At 45.7% G+C, this 19718-nt stretch overlaps 2 protein-coding genes across 3 annotated transcripts; both read left to right on the top strand.

Moving 5' to 3' along the window:
- The first annotated feature begins 675 nt into the window (after window positions 1–675).
- Window positions 676–5158, top strand: LOC133513278 (4-galactosyl-N-acetylglucosaminide 3-alpha-L-fucosyltransferase 9-like). Its single transcript, XM_061843899.1, has 4 exons — window positions 676–797; window positions 3280–3351; window positions 3475–3604; window positions 3923–5158. The coding sequence occupies exon 4, from the start codon at window positions 3932–3934 to the stop codon at window positions 5009–5011; it is 1080 nt and encodes a 359-aa protein (XP_061699883.1). The 5' UTR covers window positions 676–797; window positions 3280–3351; window positions 3475–3604; window positions 3923–3931; the 3' UTR covers window positions 5012–5158.
- A 5261-nt stretch (window positions 5159–10419) lies between these two features.
- On the top strand, window positions 10420–16043 carry LOC133513281 (4-galactosyl-N-acetylglucosaminide 3-alpha-L-fucosyltransferase 9-like). Of its 2 annotated transcripts, XM_061843901.1 has the most exons (4): window positions 10420–10709; window positions 12750–13151; window positions 13704–13778; window positions 14351–16043. In XM_061843901.1, exon 4 carries the CDS (start codon window positions 14360–14362, stop codon window positions 15434–15436), a length of 1077 nt encoding a protein of 358 aa, XP_061699885.1. In that variant the 5' UTR covers window positions 10420–10709; window positions 12750–13151; window positions 13704–13778; window positions 14351–14359; the 3' UTR covers window positions 15437–16043. The 2 variants fall into 2 exon arrangements, with proteins under 2 accessions (XP_061699885.1, XP_061699886.1); XM_061843902.1 differs by lacking the exon at window positions 12750–13151.
- Window positions 16044–19718: the final 3675 nt, after the last annotated feature.

The following is a 19718-nucleotide window of genomic DNA, read 5'->3' on the forward strand; positions in this document are numbered from 1 at the left end:
AAAAGCCTCTTAGCACACCCGAACCTCATTCCGTGTCAATCCGATCCACTTTGAGTGGTGGCGGGTGTTTGAATATAAATAGCAAATTCTGTCGATGAGGGTGTGCACACTTCCGCAACCCCATTGTTTCAGTTATTTTTATTTCCCCTCCTGAAAACCTTCACGGGACACCCATCACCCAGTAAAAATAATCATGGTTAAATGAAAAAAGTAGTGTTTTTAAATGAAAAAAGTCGATTTTACATTTTTCTTATTTACTCTTTTTTTGGTGGGATTTTGTTAAAAGTCTGGTGATGGTGTTAAAAAAAAATAAATAAAAACGATTTATCTCCTTTTTTGGGGTGGTGCAGAAGGGAGAAAAGCCATTTATTTGAAAGAGGGGTGTGTAAACATGTCCACACGCGAGAAAGCGGCGAGCCTGCACATCCCCCTCGCATCGCAACACATGCGCACGGTGGCGCCCCGCAGCGGCGACAAACGGAACGAGCCAGCGGAGCCTGCACGCCAGCACGGTGCTCATCACACACACACACAGACACACGCGCGCGCACCGATTTTTCCATCTTTTATTATCGTTATTCTTATTTTGCATCTTCTGGTTTGCAGCCTCCCGCGCGCATTGCACGTTCTGTACGAGGTGCAACGTGCGCGCGCGTATGCCGAATTATTAAAAAAAAAAAAGGGGAAGAGGTGATGGATGCGGGCTGGTCCGAATGCGGGGAGGCTCGCACGACGGCGGATGATTCGAAACGCATCGTCGTCATGCTTGTGGAATGACCGGAAGGTGTCTCGAGATGGTGAGTCCAAATCCAAACCCCCCCCCCACATCCCCCCACCCCTTAAAAAAAAAAAAAAAAAAACCTCGTCCGAAAAACGGCGTTTCGAACGTGAGCGGCGGCCGCTTCTGGCACGCGTTCCAGCGGTCGGCCGACGTGGCCGAACCGAACCGCGCCGAACGCAGCAGCGTCGGGGCCGTCAATGACCTTCAGCTCCGCGGTCGGCGAGCCCGTGACGGGTTTCGCTGCGGAGAACGGCACCAATGCTTTCCTCTCTCTCTCTTTTTTTTTCTTCCATTTTTTTTTTAAATTATGTTTTTTTTTTTTTGCTGCTGTTGTTCGACTCTCCTCTCCTCTCCTCGCCTCCCCGCTCAAGCCGAGCGACGGGCCAAACGGAGCATCACGGCGGTGCTGATGATAGACAAAATGACTGCATGAGTCACACAGCCCTCATATTAATTAGCGGGACCTCTGCACGGTCTCCATGGCGACGATTCAACTTGATCATTTCCCCCATTTTTTCTTCATATTTTTGATTTGATTACTGGCCTCTATATGTTTCGCATCTGTGTCCACCTCGCTTCCCTTTTTTCCCCCTTTTACAAAAAAACTTGAATATAATAATATATAATGAAACATCCATAGGGTGCTATCAAATATATATATAGATACATTTAATGTCCATTTTCATTACTTTAATAATATCTGATCATAATATTGTAATACTGCCAATTGAAGCCCATGAAAATGTTTTTTTTTTTCAATTTTTCTTTACTGAATTGAATAATACAATACAAGGAGGATTTAATTACTTACTATACTTGAAACTATTTAAATTTTAAGAAGTAAAAGATACCATTTGCTGGCTAAAAAAAAAAAACCCCATACAAAATACAATACTGTATGTATTACATGTCATACATATATACATGTAATATAATAATGTATTTTTTATTATTACATATTAATAACAATTAAGACCAACTAGAATTTGAATGGTGAAAAATAGTAATGAATATATATGTGAGTGGCGGCACGGTGGGTCAGCTGGTAAAGCGTTGGTCTCACAGTTCTGAGGACCCGGGTTTGATCCCGGCCCCGCCTGTGTGGAGTTTGCATGTCCTCCCCCCGTGCCTGCGTGGGTTTTCTCCGGGAACTCCGGTTTCCTCCCACGTCCCAAAAACACGCGACAATAATCGGACACTCAAAATTGACCATAGGTGTGACTTGTTTGTCTCCGTGTGCCCTGCGATTGGCCGGCGACCAGTTCAGGGTGGGCCCCGCCTCCTGCCCGTTGACAGTTGGGGATAGGCTCCGGCACTCCCCGCCACCCTCGTGAGGATAAGCGGCGAAGAAAATGGATGGATGGATGGATGGAAAAAAAATTGTTTAAAAAAATGCACAAGAATAAGGTGAAAGGTAGTAAAATATTAAGCGCTTAATACTTGAGTGATGTTGTTGACATAGTAAGAGAATTTGAATATATTGAAATGCAAAATTGATATTTGGTCTTCAGTGAACTGAGATGAACTTGTGGTTCTCCTCTCCGACGTTGGGCAGTGCGTTTGTGGACCGGCTTGCTTGCTCTCGCCAATTCTTGCGGTCGGCCATGAAGCAAAATTTGGACGTTTTCGCCATGAAATCGTGGATGTTGGATTTAAAAAAAAACAAACAAACAAAAAAAAACAATAAAGGCAAGAGAAGTCAAATTGAAAATTATTTTGTTGATTTATTTTATCTTTTTTTGTGTTTGTTTTTGTAACTGCACATCACTGACACTGCCGAGCTCCCTCCCCGCCGATCGGCGCTCGATCGGGAAGACGGAGGAATACTTCCGTACGGATTTGAACCCGTGGCTGTAAATAATGTCGAATATTCGGATGGTTGTTCGGGTGGAGTGACGCGGAGTCTGACGAGCGAGCTCCGGGGCTCGGCGTGGAGCGAGCTCACGGCTCCGCCACTCGGCGGGGCTCGTTCGCCAGAAGTATTCCTCCGTCTTCCCGATCAACCGATACTGCTATTTCTTGAGGATAAATCTGAGAAATCGGCGCCGGGCACAAATGGTGACTCGCGAAAACGGCAGCGCACTTGAAAATTCGGAATTGTCGATTAAAAAAATCTGAAGACACTTAAATGAGAGAGGATTTAACATATTACATGACTCCAAACCGCCGGAATTTTCTTTTGAGAGACGCCAATTTCGAAGACGTTCAAGAATCGTAGACGGAGAAGCGCTTCCGATAACGGGTGAAATCGGCAGGGCGGAGCTGTCGAGAAAAAATGTCCGGAAGTGCGATCGACCGGCACCAGGGACAGAAGTTTTTCGTAGTGGAAGTTCCTGCTCAGTGTTTATCGCTTGTGGTCTAGTCGGTCCGAGTCGGCGGAATTCGAGTGATTCGATTGATCGGTGTGACTTTTAATGTGTTTTGTTGCGTGTTAACATTTGCGTGGCTTTGCCTCCATTTCCAACATGCCCCTCCCACCCATGCCCCCCCCCCTCCAGCCTTAAGATGGCAGCATGCTCCCGCACGTGCTCGCAAAGAGTTCCGCCTGATGCCCTCTGCGTACATCACAGGTAAATTCGAGATTTTTGCACGTTTTGACGCGCAAAGACGTCCCACTCGATGTCTTGATTTTGTTTTCAAATAATTTCTCCCTTATTTTGCTTTGGAAAAAACCCAAAACAAACAAAAACGAGGCGTTAAGAGGAGCAACCCAGCCTGTCGGATCGTCGCTTTCAGCCGCCGAGACGCAGCCACCTGCAGCTGACGGTTCCGTGTCGGAAGGTCTGCTTGGCTTGGATTCCAGCTGCGAGTCAAATCCACAAGGTCGGCATCAGGATGATGAAGCCCCAGGAGGAAATCAGTCGCTGGTGGTAACCCACGGGGCTTAGTCGCCCCTTGCTGTAGCTCACCTCTAAAAAAACCTTTTGGAATAATCTCTGGACTCCCGAAATCCCGGTTCTGGGTGTTTCCCGGTTTTGTGTATCTTCGGAAAGCATACGCAATAAAAGAAGGGCTCCACCCTGTACAGTAGTTCACTGTGCAGCGTTCATTACCCGGAAACCTCGAATGTCGGGATCGGAGTAAACCGAGGACCTCCTGAAATCGCTTTTTCCCCCTGGCTTGTTTCTGCTCTCCTTCCAGGAGATCGTGATGACATCGGCACCCGTTCACCGGATCCTACGACCGCTTCTTCTGGGCACCGTCATCCTAGGATGCTTCGTGACTCTCTTTCTGATGTACTTTAAGCCGTCCACCGGCTGGCTGTCGGGTCCCGTGGAGTCCACCGCGCCCAGCGAGCGGGTCAAGGGCGTCTTCTACGCCAAGAACGACCGCAACGTGACCACGGTGCTCATCTGGCTCTGGCCCTTCGGACAGACCTACGACCTCAACGTGTGCAGCTCCCTCTTCAACATAGAAGGCTGCTTCGTCACGGCCGACCGGAACCTCTACAACAAGTCGGACGGAGTCCTCATCCACCATCGCGACATCTGCTCCGACTTGTCCAACCTGCCGCCGCTCCAGCGTCCGTCCTTCCAGAAGTGGATCTGGATGAACCTGGAGTCGCCGTCGCACTCTTCCCAGCTGGCTGGCATCGAGAACATCTTCAACCTGACGCTCAACTACCGCCGCGACGCCGACATCGAAGTGCCTTACGGCTCGGTGGTTTCCACCGGGGGTGAGGACGACTTTGTCCCGCCCAGCAAGAACAAGCTGATCTGCTGGATCGTGAGCAACTGGAACCAAGAGCACGTGCGGGTCAAGTACTACAACGAGCTGTACAAGCACATCGAAGTGCACGCGTACGGCCAGGCGTTCGGCGAGTACATCGCGGACCAGGACTACTTCCCCACCATCGCCAGCTGCAAGTTCTACCTGGCCTTCGAGAACTCCATCCACAAGGACTACATCACCGAGAAGTTCTACAACCCGCTGGCCGTGGGCACCGTCCCCGTGGTGCTGGGCCCGTCGCGGCACAACTACGAGAACTTCGTCCAGGGGGACGCCTTCATCCACGTGGACGACTTTGCGTCGCCTAAGGATCTGGCCGACTACCTGCTGCTCCTGGACAAGAATGAGGAGATGTATCTCAGATACTTTGAGTGGCGGCGGCACTTTAAGGTGAAGAAGGCGCTGTTCTGGGCCGAGCACACCTGCCTGGCCTGCGACTACCTTCGCAGGCACAGGGAGTACAAGACGGTCAAAAACCTGGACAAGTGGTTCTGGGGCTGAGCCGCTTTTTGTCGCCGATGAAGGCTTTGTGACTTTAACTCATCAGCCTGGCCAAATTCCTTCCCTGGAGCTTGCACATTTTTGGTTTTTGCGTTTGAGTCAGTGACCAATTGTATTTGACGCGTGCCAATTTTTCAGAAGCCTTATTTTTACACCCCCCCTCCGCAAAGCGACGCCTACTCGCACATTCAACAGCGTTTTTTTTTTTTTTTTTTTTTTTATCACCAACCCTTACAGTTTTGGGGGTTTTTGAAAGAGACCGAATTCGGAATGCACAATTATTATATCTAATTCTGAATCCCCCCCACCGCCCCCAAAAAATAATAAAGCTGCCAAGCTACAAATAAGCCCTCACAGCCCCCTTTTCCATGGAAAATGCTCAAAAGACTCTATCCACGTTCGAGAACCCCCCCCCCCGGTTCTGTTCTGGTCCAGTTTTTGTAAAGTATGAGCCTTGGGATTTTCCCACCTCCCCACAACGTTCCAGGGGGCGCTGCTGAGTGAGTTTTGTGCTCTAGCGTGTGGGGCAGCTGAAATGCATCAATTCTGATCAAAATACATAAACTTGGCATAATTAGTGAGTTTTTTTTGTGTGTGGAGGGGGGCGAGGGGGGGCTCCTAATGCTACTGCTCAGTATTCGTAAAGAAATGAAGCAAAAACAAACAAACAAAAAAATTCATGTACTTCCCATGTTTGAGGTACGATGAAACATCTTAAGTGGGGAAAAAAAAGAAGAATCTGATTTTTAGCATTCATATCTACCATACATTGGGAACAATTTTGTGAAAAAATGGAAGGTTTTTGGCTTCGTTGTACATTCTTTGATTAACACCTCATCTCTTTCGGATGATGTGTGGCCAAAAAGTCAAAGAAATACACAAAAAACCTGTCAACCTTTCTCCCTAAAGTCTCGCGGAGTATACATACCGACGGTGCGCACCAATTTTTGTGATGCGACCGGCTGACGCTGTGTGTGAAAGTCCCCCCACCCCCCCCCCTTTTCCCCCTCCAACTATTCCAAATGCACGTTTAATTGTGTATATTGAGATAATTGTTATGGTTCATTTGAACGCTTTGCTGCTATGTGCTTTATGCTACGTCTGTACAAGTTTTTTTTTTTTTTTTTTTATATACCGCGTCGGCCCCGTTGCTCGGTGACTCATCGTCCCCACACGTGTCGCGCACGCGTTGGGCGACATTCTATACATTCTTTCCCAACGGCCACTTCATTAGCCGGCACCGTCTGCCTTTACAGCGATACTAATACGCATAACGCAATTTCATCTTCAATACGTTCTGGTTGCTTGGGCAGGTGCCGCTGTTTTGGTTCACAACGTAGCTCGAGGCGAATTATGGACGATTCACAACATCGAGGAGTTTACGAGGACGCTAATTGTCGTCGAGGGCGGCGTTTCCACGTTATTGTCTTTGATTGTTTCAGTATGTCCTGCTTTTTTGGTTAGCAAAAGAATTTTAAGGACCATTACAGGCAACGCGGACGAGATCGGCCGTCTACCGGAAAGGCTATTCGTTGTTGAATGCGTCCTTTCCTCAGCCATAAGATGATCTTTGGTACTGTCCATGCGCTTCGTTAGCAGCTGCTGCTACGGTTAGCGATGGAGATGCGTCAGGGTGAAATGTTTCTGGGGTTAACTTTTCGCCGAGTGCCGGTTTTGCCGGTTTCAGCAATTATCAAACGCCGACATTTGTCATTATCTTTTGAAAAGGCAGACTTTATTGGACGTTGCGCGATTTGGGCGGCTGCCGAGTGCGTACCGCACATTCACGGCAACAAGAAATGTGAATGACTTTACATATTTTTTGTTTTGCGTGTGTTTTGGACTGGAAAAGATCCCTTTACCTCAAAGCTTTCACATTTGCGATGGGAATCGTCCAGAAGCTTTAACCATTTGCAACTTATCGTTTTACAAACAAAAAAAAAAACGTCACTTCACGCATTCCACGCCGGAGGTTATCACGAAAGATCAACTTTTGGCAACAGCCAACCGACAGTCAGGTTTCTGTTGACTTTGAGGAAAGCGTTTTCAATTTATGCCCCATGTTGAATAAGAATAACATTTATGTTTGTGTCTTTGTGTGTAGCTAACCTCAATTTAAATTTTCCTCGGTACGCTAGCTGCTTCACTAATTCTAAATCGTCTTGCTGTTCCCTTTCAACAGCAAAACCAATTAAAAACCGAATTACCGTCATTCCCGGTCTACGGGGCGCACCTGGTTACGAGCCTAACCGAGTACATTTGTCAAGGAAATACCATTTGGTACATACGTACGCCGCAGCTGTGTAAAAGCCGCAAGTGCCCACATTGAAACCCACATTCAAACACGAGATATTTACAAAGAAAGACGGTAAACAGAAAATATTTTACGCTAGCGCAGCGCTAATGCTAACAAGGCCGGTTAAAAATATCGACATTCAACCCACATTCAAACACGAGATATTTACAAAAAAAGACGGTTCATAGAAAGAGTTTAATGCTAACGTGCCGCTAATGTTAGCAGTAACGCTAGCGCTAATGCTAATGCTAACAGGGCCAGTTAAATAGTTAACAAAACTTACCGGTGTAGCGCCGATGAAAAGGAGTCGGAGGCGGAGTGTCGAACACAGGAACAAACCTCGTTTTAATGGCAGACATCAACAGACTTAACACATTACGGCGGGAACTCTCTAACCCACTAACGCCGGAAGTGGAACCACCAAACACGTCCGTGCGGAACCTCGTAACCTAACTCGAGGTCCCGTGGGTGAATAATGTAAACCGCCGCGCCAATAAATATGTCTTGAGGCACGCCAGTAACACTGCAGCAACACGCTAGCACAGCGCTAACGCTAGCGCAGCGCTAACTGGGCCGGTACTCTGCTTAAAAAATTTTCTAAAGATACTATAGAACTTCAGGACCCAAGTCCTATAGAATTTCGATTGAAATGCCATTTTTTTTTTTTGTAGAAATTCTGTGGAAAATCACAGCCACATATCTATCTATATATAGATGGATATATAGAATTCTATGGGTTTCTATAGAATTTGTATAGAAATTTTTTTAGCATTGTAAAAGTCACTTCCTCGGCACATGTATTCCACCGCTTTCACTCTTACTTTTCTGCTCGAGTGCCCCCTTGCGGCCGTTAGAAAAAATGCACAAATTAGCCGCATCACCACACAAATCGCAGGGTTGAAAGCGTGTGGAAAAAGTGAAAAAATTATGCTATGATTATTTTTTTAATGCTCTCATCTTTAGACCAGTTTTTGAGACCAGATCATTAATTGATCACAAGGTATTGGCATTTAAAAAAAATACAGGGTCTCTTTTTTTTTTTTTTTTTTTTTTTTTTAAAGATTGTCCTGACACACATTTCAAAATTAGCAAAAGTGCACAACGTAAGAACAACGTAGTTGTTAAAGATTTTTCATTTTTTTTCTTTTTACTGTATAATATTTATGGTCTGCAGGTGATTCCAATACAGTGTCATGTGTAATTCTGAATGTGCTATTGAGCGATAGATTGCGGCGCATTCAGAAGTGAACTCGGTCATAAACCGATCTCCATATCTGTACTGTCCAAAGTCGGCCTTTTATGCAAAATTATTTCTATCGTCTGCTATACACTGGAACGTTGCGTACGCCGCAAGATTTGATATCGATTCAATGACAAAAAAAATGCAGGGCCAGTATTGCTAAATAGAGATTGCAATGCTTATTGTCATATTTTTGAAAAAAAAAATGGGAAAAATGTGTCACTAAATGGCTATATTGCAATTATTTTTTTTAAATTGCAAATGTTTTTGTGATTTATTTTATTTATTTTTTTTTTTGCCCTTTGGATTAAAAATCTGCTAGGGTGGCAGAATTTTGTTCAACTTAATAACTAAAAAGAAAAGACTTTTCGTTCCATAAAATGCACAAAAATACACCCCAAAAAAATGAAATACGGGTTTTGCCTTCATTTCACAATTTTTCTGGATTTAAAGAAAATAGTATGCAAAAAGTTCACTGCACCAAATCTTGTAAAAAATGCAGACAAATTGTTTTCAATTTCATGTGCAATATTTGTCTTGGAAATTCAATACAAAAAAAAAAATATCAAATCGAGAGATTTCTTCAGTGCAGTACTTTTCTGGCTTTAGCGACAATACACTAAATTGTCAATAAAAGTGAAACGTACCAAAGTACCCCATGAAATCTGCCATTTTAAAGAAATACAGGCCTATATTTGATGAAAAAATGGATTTATCCGTCTTATCACACTTGTATCCTTCGATATCAATGCCAGCATCGGTATCGATACGATCTGTATTTGGATCGATCCGCCCACCGCGACTGGAAAGCACAATAATTTATTATTTTTGCTTCATGGAGTGCCATAATGAAACTTGTATTTATGTAAAAAGGAAAAAGAAAAACTGTAATGTGAGTCGAGAGGGACGAGAAGGGATGTCTTGTGTATATTTTTCAAGTGTCGACGGACGGCGGTACGAGCTTTTTCCGGCGGGACGCTCGCGTGTGTTTTGTCGTGTCCAACCGCCGGTCTCGCTCTTGTTTTGCCGAACGTGCGCCGCCTCCGCGCCGGCAAACGTTTGCGCCGGCGCAGAGGGAGGACGTCTCTCCGATGTCCTGAAGAGAACACTTGGGGGTCGGTACGTGTCGTGGTCGGTCGGCCGTGTCAACCCATTTCAAATGGGCAAATCAAAGTTGTTTGTTGTTTTTACTTTCATTTTTTTTTTCCCCAAATAACTGTATTTTGCCAAATGTTGTGTTTGAACTCTAGATGTCAACAAGTGTCAATGGGAAAAAAAAAATAAAGAGGAAAATATTTCACGGCTCCAATGTCACATGGGGGGATTTAGTGGGGGGGGGGGGGGGAATTGAAATTTTGATTGGTTTTGGTGGATGACCTTAAAATTTTTTCAGGTGGGGGACTACAGCGCCCCTAATTACAATGAGAAAATTTCTCATTGCAATGAGAAACCGTCATGACCCAGGCTGGACCACGGCCGAGAGGGGCGTGGCCGCTGCCCTGCCCGGTGACACCTGTCACCCTGCTCACAGCTGTTTCACATTGGGAACTGTAATTAGATGGTGCATTTAAGTTTTTGTCACTTCGTTGTGTTTGTGGTGCACTGAGTTAGTGAGTGGCACAGGGTTACCGTGTGGGTAACTCCCTCCCTCTGGACATTATGCCGGAGTCCCGGAGTCCTGCATTTGGGTCCTCCCCCGCGCCGACGGCTCGTGACCAAAACTCCAACTTAAATATGCCACCTACTTACAGTCCCAATGTGAAACACCTGTGAGAGGGGTGACAGGTGTCGCCGGCCAGGGCAGTGGCCACGCCCCTCTCGGCCGTGGTCCAGCCTGGCTCATGACAGAAACGTACTCATTACAATGAGAAACTTACTCATTAAGTTTGAGTAAGTTTTTCATTGTCATGAGAAAGTCATGAGAAACTTACAAATTAATGAACCCATTCGTGGGCAGCGTCCCATTTTTGGGACGTGATGATTTTCACGCATTATATCCTTCAGTATATCAAAATATTGAAGTGTTTTTCATCTGAAGCCATAATAGGAGAGGATAACTCATCGTTCAAAGTTAGCTAGGAGCTATTTCCCTTTCCTTCCTGACTCAACATGGCTGCCTCAAGTACACATGGGGCGTTTTCCAAGAGAAGAAAGGGAGAAAGGTCAGTATGCAACCGAGTTTGTCTTCAAAATGCTAACCCATCGGTATTATTAATGCGTAAATGTCGTTCTAGAATAAGAATTAATTCATAAACATATCACTAGTATGTACCGCTCCACAGAACCCAGTTTTGGGACGCTGCCCGTGATCTTTTTTGCCCTTTGTTTTATGTGTTAAATGAAAAAGAAGCGTTATTTCCTTGATTGTATGTGTGTTTCTTTCGGCTTGTCCCTTTCGGGGTCGCCACAGCGTGTCATCTCAGATGAACGCACATATATGTTTGGCACAATTTTTACACCGGATGCCTTTCCTGACGCAACTCTTCTCAGGGAGCGGAGGCCCCAGTGGGATACGAACCCACAACCCCTGGTTTACCAAACCAGTGCTCTAACCACTGAGCTTACGGGGCCTCCAATTTCCCTGATTGTGAGACTTTTAAAAAATTGCCACCCTGCCCATGAATGGATTAACTGTAATGAGAAACTTACTCATTACAATGAGAAAATTTGTCATTATAATGAGAAACTTACTCATTACAATGAGAAACAAGTTTTTTCTGTTTTTTTTATTTTTAATGTCACGTTAGGGGCTACGTAGGGGAACTCCCCCCCTCCAAAAATAAATAAATCTGATAGTCGATTTTCACCCTTTCTATGTATGTAAAAAAGGAACCAAACAAAAGTTATGTCACCGTAGCTCACCGTTGTGTGTTTTGTGTTCCATTCCACATTCCGTCGGCGCGTTTGCTCGAAACAAAGGCGCGTTAAGATGGCGTAGTGCCGCCAAAGTGTCGTTTATACACACAGGGAGAAAGAGAGAGCGCAACATAATGCGCGCGGGACGATATAAATAGCTTGGGAAAAGCCCAGATAAGTGATTGATGACGGCGGGGAGAGCGTGTTGTGGTGGTTACGCCTCAAGCCTCCGCCTGTTGTTAGTTACGCCCTGACCCGCGCAAACGCGCCGCTATTTTTCGCCCCGATCCTCCGCGCGGGTGGCGGGGAAGTAACCGAGTACGAGTACTTCATTGCCGTGCTTAAGTCCAGTTGCCGTCTGCGCGATCGCTGCCGTGATTTATGAGTTTGGTTCGTTCCGCGTGGACTGAAATTGCTCGGAGCTCAAAGCAACTTCTCCGCTGTGATGGACGCAAATGCCGTTAACCCTTTCAGGTCCGGCGTTTTTCATAATAATCAAAATAGCACTTTATAATATGGTAATGTATAAAAGAAATCATAGTAACTTAACAATTACGAATATGGAGCAGTTTTTGCAATGTTTTTTTGCCGCACAGCTATTCAGTGGAGATCGGGCTCCTCCTTCTGTTTTGCAAGACATGGCCGCCGGAGAGCGGTAAAAAAAAAACCCCCAAAAAAAACGCATTCGTGCTGTAATGCAAGTGGATTTGAAATATGAAGAAGGCCATAAAAATTGAGCTGCTGTAGTGTGAATCATTTTTCATGCTGGAATTTCAAATGCGGCGGCATGGCGGGCGTCGGCCTCACACTTCTGAGGCCCCGGGTTCGATCCCGGACCCGCCTGTGCGGAGTTTGCATGTTCTCCCCGTGCCTGCGTGGCTTTCCTCCGGGCACTCCGGTCTCCTCCCACATTCCAAAAATCGGATACTCGAAATTGCCCCGAGGTGTGATTGCGAGTGCGACTCTTTGTCTCGATGTGCCCTGCGATTGGCCGGCAACCGGTTTAGGGTTTCCCCCGCCTCCTGCCCGTTGACAGCTGGGATGGGCTCCGGCACTCCCTGCGACCCCTCGTGAGGACAAGCGGCAAAGAAAATGGATGGAATTTAAAATGGTGGTTCCTTTAGCTCGTTAGCCCGCTATCGTTTATTTACATACGCGAGCGAAACAGAGTTATGGTCTGGTCTGGGTAAATACACAATCACAGCGTATAATGACAGAATTTGTTTTTTTTTTTTTTTTGACAATTTTTTACTTCAACTCACATTTGAGCGTCGATAAGACAGCTGTACTTTGAATTCCTTTGTCAAACTAGCCCAGAGACGTTTTTTTTTTTTTTTCTTCCCCAGCCTCCACCGATGACGACTCCCCGTAAAACAAAAATACGAAAAGTCGATCGAGCAATAAAGCCAAGAGCGGGTTGAGAACCTGTTCAACTGACATATTGCCATTTTACGAGGCAGGAAAAAAAGAGGCGGCGTTGTCGGGGAGGTCTGAGGACGACGCCTCAGATTCGGAGAAGCAAGATTCTCGACATCCGTTTGGTTGTGACGGGCGGGGCTTCGTAATATCCGTGGATGGAATGGCTCATAAGTCGTTCCGCTCACCTGTGTACGTTTTTGTGTATTCGGCCTTCCGTGAGTGTGAAAACTTTCTGCTGACTGCGTATCACAAACCGTAAACCATTGTCGTCGTTCTGCGGATCGAGGAAAGAACTGCGCTCTCACGAGGCCCCTTGCCTGACCTACTGAGTAAGTGGCATTTTTTTTTCCACGCTATGAATTCCTGACAAGAAAAATGTAATGTTAGCGTGCACGTCATTAGTCTTCAGAGTCTCTGATCCGACCCTGCCACGGTGTTAAGATTAGGTTTAAGATTTTACACGTTTTTTTTTTTGAGATGCCATTGAAGTTCTGATCCTGAACTCGGTCCTTGGTCTCCCCAGTCTAGAAGACATCAATGTTTGGTGTCATTTAAACCAAAATTCAGACATTTTAAATGTGGAATGTGACGAAATATAATCAATATGAAGCCCAGGTGTTTTTTTTTTTGTAAAACCATTTTCTCCCAAAAAAATATCATCATAAGTTTAATAAGTCAAGCTGGCTCACAGTATGTTGTAGAACTACTCTTGACACACCCAGATATGGAAAGATGGTATATGATGCATTGTGTTGAGAATTGCTGCTCAGCCTTCTTGCTCGGTAATTTAATTGTTCAGCGATTAACTCGATTTTGCACTTGAATGACAGCTGGAACGTTGTATGTTATTTATAAACTGCGATATCACTCTTGTTCTGCAGAACATCTTGTAGCCAAAGACTCTGTGGAGGGAAGTCTGCTTGGCTCGGATTCCAGCTGCAAGTCAAATCCTCCAGGTTAGCGTCAGGATTTGTGTTTTTCTTGAGAAACCAGAGGGCCGAATTTTTTTGCTGGGTGTAATAGACGAGTGGTACCCTCGGAAAAAAACAAGTGACCAGACTTGAAGACTTAAGTCGTATCTTTTGGTGAGCCTAGCTAAGAAAAGTAGAGGTAAAACCAATCCTGTTGGTCCCAAAGCTCACGTCGAAAAAAGTAGTGGTAAAACTTTAGACAAGCACATCCTTCTCACAGTCCCGAAGACCCGGGTTCCAGCTGCACCTGTGAGAAGTTTGTATGTTCTCCCCGGGTCTGGATGCTCTTATTTCCTCCCACATCCCCAAAACACGCACGGTAAGTAAATTAAAAACTCTTAAGTTGCTCATAGGTGTGAGCGCGAGTGAAAATGGTTGTTTGTTGATCCAGTATGTGCCCTGCGATTGGTTGGCAACCGGGTCAGGGTGTACCCCACCTCCAGCCAGACGATGGCTCGAACGGCCTCAAGGACTCCCGCGAACCTTCTGATGATAAACGGCTCAGACAAATGATGGATGGATGGATTTTCTCATGACTTATTCTGCTCTTGTTTCAGGTCACAGTAATGTCATCAGAACCAGTTCACAGGAACCTACGATTGCTTCTTCTGGGCACCTTCTTCCTCGCATTCTTCGCGATTCTCTATTTTATGTATTTTAAGTCGTCCACTGGATGGCTATCAGATCCTGTGCACGCCATCTTTCCCATCGGGCATGTCAAGGATCTCTTCACTAAGAGCAACCGCAGTGTGACCACGGTTCTGGCCTGGGTCTGGAGATTTGAAAAGAGGAACAACCTGAACGTGTGCGCCTCACAGTTCAACATTGATGGCTGCTTCATCACGGCCGACCGGAACCTCTACAACAAGTCGGACGGCGTCGTCATCCGCCATCGTGACATCGTCTCCAATTTGTCCAACCTTCCACCGATCCAGCGTCCGTCCTTCCAGAAATGGGTTTGGTTGAATCTAGAGTCCCCGGCACACATTCCCCACCTGGATGCCGTCGAAAACCTCTTCAACCTCACACTCAGCTACCGCCGTGACGCAGATATACTAGTGCCTTTTGGCTCTATCGTTTCCAATGAGGGTGAGGACAACTTTGTCTTGCTCAGCAAGAACAAGCTGCTCTGCTGGATCGTGAGCAATTGGAAGCAGAACTTTGCACGTGTCAAGTACTACAATGAGCTGCAGAAGCACATCAAAGTTCACGGGTACGGCAGGGCCTTCAACAAGTCCGTTGACAAGCAGGAATATGTCTCCATCCTGACTAGCTGCAAGTTCTACCTGGCGTTCGAGAACTCCATCCAAAAGGACTACATCACCGAGAAGTTCTACAACCCGCTAGGAGTGGGCACCGTACCCGTGGTGCTGGGCCCGTCGCGGGATGATTATGAAAAAGCCATCCAGGGGGACGCTTTCATCCACGTGGAGGACTTTGCGTCACCTAAGGAGCTAGCCGACTACCTGCTCTTTCTGGACAAGAACGAAGATATGTATCTAAAATATTTTAAGTGGCGGCGGCACTTTAAAGTGAAGAAAACCCAATTCTGGACAGAGCACATGTGCCTGGCCTGCGACTACCTTCGCAGGCACAGGGAGTCCCAGGTGGTCGAGAACCTGAACAAGTGGTTCTGGAGCTGAGCCGGTTTGTGTCAATGGTGAAGTCTGTCTGATGTTTATTTATCTACCTCGCAGAAATACCTCCCAGGACCTACACATTTTATCTCTGTATTGATTCACTGAGCAATTTTTATTTCATGTGTGCCAGTTTTGGTAAGCCTTATTGTTACATTTCTCCAGTCCCCCAGAAAATGACGCCTATTAACATGTTCGACAGCGGTTTTTATCAGCAGTACTAACAGTTTTTTGGATCCTTACTGGTTTCAGGCATGCAACATTAATTGGACACTCTAAATTGCCCCTAGGTGTGATTTTTGAGTGCGGCTGTTTGGCTTGTTGAGCCGATTGGTTGGCGACCGGTTCAGGGTGTTCCCCGCCTCCTGCTGGGATAGTCTCCAGCACTCAGGGTTTACCGCAACAAAGCAGGGAGAATTGTTTTTGGAAATGAAGAGGATTGCTATTAGTGAATACCTTGAATCACTATCTTTAAAAACCAAAGACCACGTCTAAAACCTTGGTGTTCTGATAAGATCCTGACCCGAGTTTCAACAGTCACATCAAATCAATCGACAAAAAATGCTTTTTTTTTTTTTATCATCTGAAGACCATATCGAGAGTGAAGGGTTTCATGTGTCAAGCAGACCAGGAAAAGCTCATCCATGCTTTTGTCTTAAGTAGTCATGACTATTCTAATGGTCTTCTAACTGGACTCCCCCAAAACAGCTACAGCTCATTTAGAATGCTGGGGCTTGGATCAATTTTTTTGTTGTTGTTGTTTTTGTTTTTTAATCCTCCAAATAAATGTGACAAAAACAGTTTTCATTATATTTCTTTAATTTTATCACTGAAGTGCAACGTAACACATAAACAATGGACGTTAAACTTCAAACGCAATTGTAGAGCGGAGCAGTCACTTGGTGCGTCATTCTCTACAGGAACATTTTATCATTCATGCTGATTGTGTCATTTTTTTGGGGGGGGCGAGTTTTGACACTTACAGCATGTGTTGCCTTTGTCGGAAAGCTTAGAGAAAAATTTGGACATTTTGCAGCTCCAGGCAGAATAATTTTTCGTTTCTTCGGTCCAGTATGGTTCTTTCAACACTTTAGCGACAGGTTCAGGCTGTGCTGCCGTGGACCCGACAGCGAGTCGTCAAACTGAGCGTCATTCCGGCGTAAAACGGGGCCGGTCTGTCAGGTGCGCCTCATCAAACCGTTTCATCACATTCTTGGCGGATCGCTGCACCTATGACAGACAACGCTGTAATTAGAGCATCGGCGACGCAGAATGAGATTACGAAACCTGCCACCGAAGGGATTTTGAAAGTCCACACACGTAGACACGCAGCTCTCGCGGTCTTTGTTATCAGGGGAAGACCGACAGGCTATTTGCTACATGAGTGCTACGACTCTACCGAAGACGTCGGCTGACCTAAATGTGCTTACAAAACCGAATTATTTTCAAAAAGCTGCCTTACAGTATAAGACGAGAGATCAATGGAGGAGTTTGGCTCGCAGGAAATGCTTCATTGCTCCGGAATGGAAGGAAATATGCGCCACCAGGATTTGAATTTGAAATATAAAGTCAATCACATTTTCAATAGTTTTCAATGTCAACAATTCAACCGGCTCCAGTTCGCTGGGATTACTTCAGTTCAGAACCGAACACCCGGCCAATCGCAGGAATGCTCTCTTAGTCACGCGACGTCACATACTTAGAAAGGGTTAACTGCTTTCTTATAAAAGCTGTCTGTTCGGTCCTGGTGGCACATATTTACTTCCATGTGCTGCTGCTCAAATAATAACTATCATCACCACCCGGATTGTCACTGATTGACTGATTGTCAGTGATAAATCTGGAAATTTCAAGATAACAGAAAGATGTGTTCCGTGTGAATTTAGACTAAAATCCCCTTGCGCAAACCAGCAAAATATGACAAAGCGGTTGTGTCGCGTTCAAGACAATTTAATCACACGCAGCAACAGCACAACACAAAAATGACAAAATAGAAGTTCAAAGACCGAGTAGTCGAGCCAAGGTACGGATGGTCACCAGAGTTGAACAACCAGGGAAATGGTCCAAGTCGCCAAAAGCCCAGAAATGTCCAGAGACGAAAGGGAGAATACTGTGCGGCGTGTACTTGGCTACTAGTCCAAGAGTGGTGGTAAGAAGCTCCGTTGACCGTCCTTCTCGTCCTTATATAGGCACTCCTCGGAACGTTCCAGAATCCCGCATCACAAAAGAACCGCATCATAATTGCATGAACGTATGAAAGGAAAATAGAGAATTAAAAATACACACAGACATAAACGATGACTGAAAACGGGCGGGTGTCCGTGTCGTGGATGAAATGGCAAATTCGTCGAGTGTCTCACCTGTGTACATGTGTGTATTTGGGCTTCCGTGAGGATGAGCATGTGGAAGAAAACGTCTGATAAATCGGCCTCCGTTTGCAGAGTGGTAAAACTCACTTTTGCACTCGCACGACGTTTGGAATGTTGAATGTTACTTAAAAAAGTGGAACGTCGCTCTTATTCTACGGAACAGCCGGTTCGGAGCCACGGGTAGTCAACGAACGAGGAAAGTCGGCTTTGCTTGGATCCCGGCTGCGAGTCGAATCCGGCAGGTTTCCTTGAGAAGCCGGAGGAGCGAATTAGCTCCTGGGTGTAATCTCAATGGTTAGTCGACTCGTGCAACAGAAGGACGAGTGGTACCCTCGGAAAGCTCACGACTAAAAGTGGAGGAAAAACTGCTGACCGCAGTTGAAGACGGACGTAAGTTGGATCTTTGGTGAGCATACAGTGAAGAAAATAAGTATTTGAACACATATTGCAAGTTCTTCCGCTTAGAAATCATGGAGGGGTCTGAAATTTTCATCGTAGGTGCATGTCCACTGTGAGAGAGACAATCTAAAAACAAAAATCCAGAAATCACAATGTATGATGTAGGATTTATTTGTGTGATAAAGCTGCATATAAGTATTTGAACACCTCTCTATCAGGTAGAATTCTGACCCTCAAAGACCTGTTAGTCCGCCTTTTAAAGTCCACCTCCACTCCAGGTATTATCCTGAATCAGATGCACCTAGGTGAGGTTGTTAGCTGCATAAAGACACCTGTCCACACCATACAATCAGTAAGACTCAAACTTGTAACATGGCCAAGACCAAAGAGCTGTCCAAAGACTCCACACGGCTGGAAAGGGCTACGGATAAATTGTCAAGCAGCTTGGTGAAAAAAGGTCCACTGTTGGAGAAATCATGAGAAAATGGAAGAAGCTAAACATGACGGTCAGTCTCGATCGGAGTGGAGCCCCATGCAAGATATCAGCTCGCGGGGTCTCAATGATCCTTGGAAAGGTGAGAAATCAGCCTAGGACTACACGACGGGACCTGGTCAATGACCTGAAAAGAGCTGGGACCACCGTTTCCAAGGTGACTGTTGGTAATACACTAAGACTTCATGGTTTGAAATCATGCATGGCACGGAAGGTTCCCCTGCTTAAACCAGAACATGTCAAGGCCCGTCTTAAGTTTGCCAATGACCATTTGGATGATACAGAGGAGTCATGGGAGACGGTTTTGTGGTCAGATGAGACCAAAATCGAACATTTTGGTCATAATTCCACTAATCGTGTTAGGAGGGAGACGAATGATGAGTTCCATCGCAAGAACACCATCCCTACTGTGAGGCATGGGGGTGGTAGCATCATGCTTTGGGGGTGTTTTTAAGCACATGGGACAGGACGACTGCACTGTATTAAAGAGAGGGTGACCGCGGCCAAGTATTGTGAGATTTTGGGGAACAGCCTCTTGCCCTCAGTCAGAGCACTGAAGATGGGTCCTGGATGGGTCTTTCAACGTGACAATGACCCGAAGCACACAGCCAGTAAAACCAGGGAGTAGCTACGTAAGAAGCATATCAAGGTTCTGGCGTGGCCTAGCCAGTCTCCAGACCTAAACCCAACAGAAAATCTTTGGAGGGAGCTGAAACTCCATGTTTCTCAACGACGGCCCAGAAACCTGTCTGATCTAGAGAAGGTCTGTGTGGAGGTCCCTAAATCATACATTGTGATTTCTGGATTTTTCTTTTTCGATGATCTCTCTCACAGTGGACATGCACCTACGATGAAAATTTCAGACCCCTCCATGATTTTGAAGTGGGAGAACTTGCAAAAGAGCAGGGTGTTCAAATACTTATTTTCTTCACTGGATGTCATTTTCTTTCTTAGTTGGCAATGTTATGGCGATTTGATAATGTCAAATCCTGAAGTTGGTTTTGTGATAGGAGATGTTATAGTCCAT

This window comes from Syngnathoides biaculeatus, chromosome 15 (assembly GCF_019802595.1).
Source record: "Syngnathoides biaculeatus isolate LvHL_M chromosome 15, ASM1980259v1, whole genome shotgun sequence".
NCBI lineage: Eukaryota > Metazoa > Chordata > Actinopteri > Syngnathiformes > Syngnathidae > Syngnathoides > Syngnathoides biaculeatus.

Coding starts and splice junctions, on each gene's coding strand:
- LOC133513278 (XM_061843899.1), top strand. CDS start 3,932: ATGACATCGGCACCCGTTCACCGGATCCTACGACCGCTTCTTCTGGGC.
- LOC133513281 (XM_061843901.1), top strand. CDS start 14,360: ATGTCATCAGAACCAGTTCACAGGAACCTACGATTGCTTCTTCTGGGC.